At 56.6% G+C, this 7,684-nt stretch overlaps 1 protein-coding gene across 1 annotated transcript in view; it reads right to left on the reverse strand.

The window, feature by feature from the left end:
• Nucleotides 1–500: 500 nt before the first annotated feature.
• LOC109323635 (T-lymphocyte surface antigen Ly-9-like) overlaps nt 501–7,684 on the reverse strand; it is a 20,751-nt gene continuing 13,567 nt past the window's right edge. Inside the window, exon 4 of the mRNA XM_019555316.1 lies at nt 501–713. Within this exon, the coding sequence (XP_019410861.1) occupies nt 517–713 (197 nt within the window). The 3' untranslated portion in view covers nt 501–516. The remainder of the gene's footprint in view (nt 714–7,684) is intronic.

Genomic DNA, 7,684 nt, shown 5'->3' on the forward strand with positions numbered 1-7,684 from the left:
GCCACTTTTATCCGTGTTTATCCCCCAGTTCTGGGCACCGCACTTCAGGAGGGACGTGGCCGGGGGCAGCAGGGCAGGCCCGACGAGAGGCTACAGGACCTGAACCTGATCAGCCGCCACAAACAAAGGCTGAGGGGGGACCTGGTGGCTGTCTATAAACTTACTGGGGGGGACCAGCGGGAAATGGGAGAGACCTTGTTCCCCCGAGCATCTCCCGGAGTAACAAGGAACACCGGCCATAAGTTGTTAGAGAGTAGCTTCAGACTAGATATCAGCAGGCACTACCTCACAGTCAAGGGAAGTGGTGCTGGCTCCTTCCCTGGGGGGTCTTTAGGAGGAGGCTTTATGATTACTTACCCAGGGTCATTTGAGGCCAGTTTTCTCTCCTGTCCAGGGCAGGAGGTTGGACTACAAGACCTGCAAGGTCCCTTCTGACCCCACATCTATGAGTCTAGGAGAGCAATTCTGTGGGACCTGCATGCAATGCCTTCTCCCCACTTTCTTGGTCATGAAGTTTTAGAGAGACTCAGCAGTTCCCTCTGCCATGGAGTGATCAGGACCTCGTGTGTGAGCAATCACTTTCTGGGTCCAGATCATACAGCCCTGATATCTCTGTACTGAGTCAGCGGGACACTGGGGTGTCCCAGTGATCAGTGCCCCCAGCACCTGCAGCAGGACGTGCCCCTGGGCCTGGCAGTAGGACAGTGATGAGGCTGGAACAGAGCAAGGCAGTGGGTCAGAGCTGGGGAGAGGGGTGGGTGCCCCGGGGGCTCAGCACAGGTGGAGGGGGCAGGGGAGCGGGAGAGCAGCACCCCGCAACTCACCAAGCACAAAAAGCCGAAAATAACTGGTGATTGCAGAGCTATCCCCCAGCGTCAGGTCCACGGTGTAGAGGCCGCTTTCTTTCTCCGTGACCGAGCTAATCTGCAGCGAGAGATTCCCAGGGTGGAAAGAGACTCTGTCACTGAAGGGCAGAAACGGACTGGTCAAGGTGCCGTTCTGATCGTGTCTGAGGATCCAGTAGTGCTGTGAACGCAGTTTCACTTTCCAGGTGATTGCCACCCAGGACGACGGCCGTGTCTTGGGCTGCAGCTGAACCGTCTCCCCAACAGCAGCCGCCACTTCTACTTCTTGACAACCTGGGGGTGCAGAAGGGCAAGGGGGAGAGAAGGGTTCGCAGACTCGTCACCTCAGAGGCAAGCTGTGTCTTGCATTTTCTGCAGAACAAGTCGAAAAGATGACTCCCCATGGAAGCTCCTACTACTTTATGATAACCCTCATCCTAGCCCAGGGCTGCCCTCTGCAAAGCATGGCAGAGACACAGCTCCCAAAGACCATCTCTGCTCCAAAGACCCCACTCTCCCGCGCCTGAGCTCGCCCCAGGCTGCACCCGGGGCAAGAGCAGCCCCTTGTCACTCACCTCCAGCTTGGAGGAGCAGAAGGAGGGAGAGCAGGAGGGGGCCGAGAGCCCCCTCCATCCCGGCTGAGCTGCGCAGGGCAGGCGAGTGCAGACCAGGCGGTGCAGAGCAAGGCTCTGTGGCCAGGCTGAAGAAGTCAGATGGAGAAATGATGAATAACAAGGAAGCAGGCTGACTTCTGCCTTGAGTGTTCAATCCTGCAGGTCCTGATAACCCCACGTGTGCAAGCAACCTGCATAAAGCAGGGGAGAGGTGGCTCGAGTGGGGCTGGGCTGTGACTCCGTCATCCAGCAGCGGAGGACGTGTGAGAAGACGCCCAGGGCAGTGTGATGGGATGCTGGGTCCCCCTCTTTCAGCACGCTGAGGCCCTGATCCTGCTGGGGCTTGGCCAAACCTTGACCCAGCGGTGCCTTCTGCAGCATAGAAACCCACTCCCAACCCAGCTCCCTGGCATTTCCTCCTTGGCCCCTTTGTGGCTGCACAAAGAGGAAACGGGGAGAGAAGTGCAGTGGTGGGGCAAAACTGCATGGATCAAATTGCTTTATTGGAGAGTCACTGCACAGGAATAGGGAATGGTGCTTCACCGCCCTCCACCCCTGCTGCAACTGGAGCCCACTGCTCCTTGTCCTGTCATCTGCCACCACTGAGATGAGTCCAGCTCCAGCCTGTTTGCAGCCCCCCGGCAGGGAGTTAAAGGCTGCTATTCAGTCCCCTCTCAATCTTCTCTCCTGCAGACTACATTAACCCAGTGCCCTCAGCCTCTTCTCACAAGTCATGTCCCCCAGCCCCCGAACCATTTTCATTGCCCTCTGCTGGACTCCCTCCAATTTGTCCACCTCCTTTCTCTAGCGGGAGGGCCAACTGGACACAGGACTCCAGATGTGGGCTCCCCAGTGCAGAGAAGAGGGAAAGGATCATTTTTTCTATCTGCTGGCAACACTTCTACCATGGCATAAGCCATCTTGGCAACAAGGAGACACTGCTGGATCATATCCATCTCCTTGTCCCCAGGTCCTTTTCTCCAGACGTGCTGCCCAGCCAGTCGGCCCCGGCCTGTACCGCCACATGGGATTGCTCCATCCTAAGTGCAGGACTTTGCACTTGTCCTTGTTGAACCTCCTGGCACTCCTTTTGGCCCAGACCTCCAGTTTGTCTAGGTCACTCTGAATCCTAGCCCTGCCCTCCAGCGTATCTACTACTCCCCACAGCTTGATATCATCTGTGAGCTTGCTGAGGGCGTGCTGCAAAAGTCCAGAGCCAGTCCTGAAGGCCTCTGGGTCCCTACACAGCACCCTCCGGGGTCCTTGTTCCTGGGTCCAAGCCTGTGTAAAGCTTCCTACTGGGAGCCAGAGACGGTGTCTGTAGGAGCAACAGGATGAGTCCCTTGGCCCAGCAGTAGGGCAGTGTCCCACCTGGATGGAGGAGCAGGAGCAGGGGCCAGGCCGGCACCAGGGAGGGCTCATGCCCAGGGCAGGTGTCCAAAGAGGGACAGAAGGCCAGAGGCAGGTGGCAAGGCTGGCTGGGAGCTCCCTTCTGCCGGGTCTGGGCTGAACTGGGCTCACGGCAATGGGAAATAGTGTGGGCGGACCTTGGGCACTAGCCCTGCCAGTGGAGAGCCTGGCACAAAGGGACTTTGGCACAGGGAAGGCTGATGGCTGAGTGTGCCCTGAGGACTGTGGTTCAGACAGCAGGGCTCTCGGGGAGGGTGTGGGGAAGCAGAGGTCATGTTGATCCCTCCGTTGGGGATGGTGCAGCTCAGGCTGCGGTGACAGAGCCCACTTACACAGCTCTGGGCATCGCAGTCAATCGTGGGTTGGGGCAGCCCCTCTGCAGGGAGAGGAAAGGAACCGTACATGGGAGGGTACAAGTGTGAAGGGAAGAAAACAGCACCCTGCCGTCCTGCCAGCATCTCCCTGAGACACTACCAGAAGAGCAGAGTCCCAGGGGCCACCAGGTGACAGAGCAGACAAGAAAAAGGCCTATGAGCCCCCTCTTGGGTGATGCTGGGTCCATGCAGGAGGCTCCTGAGGGTGGAAGACCCCTGCAGGGATATGTCCAGCATGAGATGCTCCTGAGGACTGATATTTCTATCCAGGCTCCTTGCTCACAAATATCCACACTCGTGAGCTCTTAGAGCAGAGGTGACGAGGGCGCCACACAACACGGCTTCACTCGGTCTGCAGCTGCAATGCTCAGAGCCGGGACCTGCAAAGTGCCTCCCGCTTCGCTGATGCGTGGATAAAGCAGAGACTGCTCCCCCAGACCGGGGACCAGAAACAGCCGTGCTAATCCTGCCTCTTCCAGAGAGTGAGATTTACATCCCTACCAGTGTATCCATCACTGTTCCTGTGCGCTTCCAGGACTTTTTACTAAAGAGGCTATTGCATTTCAACTATAGGGGAGAGATTGCCTTGGAGGCTGGGTAGCCATGTCTAGCACCAAGCACCAGGACTTCCCTCAGCTCCAAGAGTCTGGCCTGGCCCCCTGCTCTGCTGGTGCCTCTCCCCTGCAGCCCGCAGCTCCCCCCGCAGCCCCAGCCCTCCAGGGCTGCTGTTTGCCCCCAGGTCTGGGCCATTCCTGGACAGGTCCCCTTGGGGCAGCACCTTCTGCACAGCCCTGGGAAGGGAGGCAAGGGGTGGCAGCTCTCAGGATGCAGGACTTGGTATCCCCATCCAGATCTGCTGGGCACATAGCACCAGGAACTGAAACAGCAGATAATGTGTGCTCGAGCCTCCGTGCCATGTGCTTGAAAAGGGAACCGGGAGGTCAGCCCTCATTTTCTGTGACTCTATAACCTCTACTGGCTGCACCTGGGGTAAATGCAGCCCCTTGGCACTTCCCCTGAGCTTGGAAATGCAGGAGGAGGCACAGCAGAAAGGGACAGAGAGCTTCCTCCATCACTGCATGCATGTGAAGGTTGCGCATGGAGTAGGGAGTGAGGCTGCAAGGAGCTGTGGTTACAAGCCAGGACGTATGTGAGGTACAGCCCCTTCTCAGCGGAGGCCTCTGCTCCTGCCCGGTTTGGTGATGGTGGGAGCATGCAGAGACTGGCTGAGAAGCATCCTCTGCGCTGCACACACTCTCACTGCAGCGGCCGTGTGCTTCCTGCCTCACGTTCCTTCTCCTCTGCAGTTGGGCCATACAGGGTGCAGAGCGAGACGTGTGAAGCTGCAGAGGAGAAAAGCTCACGCTGATTTTGTCACCCCTTCTGCAGAAAAAATCAGCACAGAGACAGAGGTGGAGGTGGGAGCTGGGGGGAGCTGGAGGATGGAGATGGACACCCTGTGCCTGCAGCTGCACCATGAAGTGAAGGGGAACACTGCCCTTGGCACCCATGGCATGACAGCAACCCCGAGGGAACTTCCCTGCAACGTCTTCTCCATGGGGCTTATTGCCACTTCCTTGGTGAGGAAGTTTTAAGAGACTCAGCACCCCTGCTGCTTGTTGCACTTATAAAGAGGGTTTTTAAATCTAATATTTTAAGAAGGACACAACACAGAAAGGCTTGCTTTAATAACTACCAGCAAGCTATAAAACTAAATGACCTGTCTTTGGGTTTTTACAGCTAGCACCTGTGGCACCCACACACAGCAATCCAAGGCCTTAAATGGCTCTGTACAAATGCTCGTTGTATGGGGAATAAGCAGGAGAAACTCGCTCTCCAAATAGCCTGTTGAAACCCAGACATAGTAGGGCTCACAGAAACCTGGTGGGATTCGTCCCACCACTGGGTAGTTAACATTAGGGGCTACAGACTATCCAGGCGGGATGGAGCGGGGAGGAAAGGCCGGGGTGTGGCAATACACATCCTCCAGCAGCAGGATGGGGTCAGAGGAGGGGCAGGCTGAAGTGCTCTGGGTCAGGATACAGGGGCATTGTGGGGAAGGGACTTAACGGTGGGGGTCTACTACAGGCCTCCCACCCAAGGGGAAGAGCTGGACGGCGATTGTTCGGGTCAGGTTGCGGAGGCACTTAAGGCAAGGGATGTAGTCATCACGGGTGACCTAAACTACCCAGACATCTGCTGGGAGGAGCAGGCAGCCAGGTCTGAGCGCTCCCGGGGGTTCCTGGCTGAGATACAGGACCTCCACTTAACCCGGGAGGTGCAAGGTCCCGCCAGGGGGTCCTGACCACAGCTGACAACCTGGTAAGAGGGCTCCAGGTCCTCAACCACCTGGGCGAAAGCCATCATCGCTCGCTGGAATTCACCATCCAGCGCAGGGCGCCAGGGGCCTGCAGCAAGGCGGTAGCCCTAGACTTTAAAAGGGCCAACTTCCACAACTTGAGGAGATTAGTGGGAGAGGCGCTGGGGTCCTCGAGAGCAGGGGAACTCAGTGCCCAAGATGGGTGGTCGTTCCTTAAGGAGACGATACTCAGGGCCCAAGGGGTGACATCCCAACAAGACGCAAGGGAGGCAAGAGTGCCCAAAAGCCCCCCTGGCTCACCAAGGGCATTCGTGAATGCCTGATTGCCAAAAAGGAGGCGTACACCCGGTGGAAGGGAGGGGCTATCACCAAAGAGCAGTATACCTCCACCGCTCGGGTCTCTTGGAAATGTTAAGGCACATACAGAGCTAGGGCTAGCGTCAAGAAGCAAGGATAATAAAAAGTCCTTTTTGAAATATATAGGGAGGATGAAGAAGGCACCGGGTAATGTGGGGCCCTGCAGGATATGCTTGGCAATCTGGTGGTTGCACCAGAAGAGAAAGCAGACCTCTTTAACACATTCTTCGCCTCTGTTTTCCTGTGCAGGGACCGGGACTCCCCGACCAGGATTATGGACGGACTTGGGAGAAACGCCGGCAGGCCTAACGTTGGGGAGGACCGAGTTAGAGAGTTTCTGGAAGGGTGGACGTGTTCAAATCAGCGGGTCCAGATGCTCTTCACCCCAGGGGGTTGAGAGAATTGGCAGGGGTTATTGCAGGGCCCCTGGCATGGCTTTATGAGCACTCGTGGTGCTCGGGCCAGGGGCCAGATGACTGGAAGAAAGCCAGCGTGGTCCCCATCTTCAAAAAAGGGAAGAGGGAGGACCCGGGCAACTATAGGCCCATTAATCTGACTTCAATCCTCGGGAAACTCTTTGAGAAGTTCATCAAGGAGCACATCTGTGACGGGCCAGCAGCAGAGATGATGCTCAAGGGCAACCAGCACAGTTTCATTAGGGGCAGGTCCTGTCAGACCCACCTGATTGCCTTCTACAATCAGGTCACAAAAGTATTGGACACAGGTGTTGTGGTAGATGTAGTCTTTCTGGACTTCACAAGGCCTTTGACACCATCTCCCACCCCATTCTCATCAAAAAACTAGATTGCTGTAGCACTGATGCCTACACAGCCAGCTGGATTGCAGATTGGCCAAAGGGTCGTACTCAGAGGTGGACGGGTCATTTTCGACCTGGAGGGAAGTGGGCAGCGGAGTCCCGCCGGGCTCGGTCCTCAGGCCTGCGCTGTTCAATTTCTTTATTAGTGACTTGGACGATGGGGTAAAAAGCAGCCTGTTTAAATTTGATGATGATACCAAGATTTGGGGTGAGGTGGGCATGCTAGTAGGGAAGGACAGATTACAGCAGGACATGGACAGATTACAGGGGTGGGCTAACGAAAATAGGATGGGTTTCAATACTGACAAGTGCGGGGTGCTGCACTTGGGCACTGGGAACCAGCAGCACACTTATATGATGGAAAACTCCCTTCTTGAGAGCGCAGTGGCAGAAAGAGATCTTGGAGTCATTATTGACTCCAAGATGAACATGGGCTGACAATGTGAGGACAGGGTCAGTAGGGCTAACCGCAGCTTGTCGTGCATGCACAGGTGCATCTTGAGCAGGGCCAAGGAGGTGATCCTCCCCCTCTATGTGACACTGGTCAGGCCGCAGCTGGAGTACTGCGTCCAGTTCTGGGCGCCGCACTCAGGAGGGATGTGGACAACATGGAGAGGGTCCAGAGGCCACCCGCATGATCAGGGGGCAGGAGGGCAGGCCCTAGGAGGAGAGGCTATGGGACCTGAACCTGTTCAGCATTCGCAGGAGAAGGCTGAGAGGGGACCCGGTGGCTATCTATCAACTCCTAGAGGGGACAAGCAGGGTTTGGGAGAGACCTTGTTCCCCCTAGTGCCCCCGGGGTAACAAGAAACAATGGCTGTAAGTTGTTAGAGGGGAGGTTTAGACTGGACATCCGAAGGCGCTACTTCACAGTCAGGGCAGCTAGGATCTGGAACCAACTTCCCAGGGAAGTGGTGCTGGCTCCTACCCTGGGGGTCTTTAAGAGG

The sequence above is a fragment of the Crocodylus porosus genome, unplaced genomic scaffold (assembly GCF_001723895.1).
Source record: "Crocodylus porosus isolate Cpor-Errol unplaced genomic scaffold, CroPor_comp1, whole genome shotgun sequence".
In the NCBI taxonomy this organism is placed as follows: Eukaryota; Metazoa; Chordata; order Crocodylia; family Crocodylidae; genus Crocodylus; species Crocodylus porosus.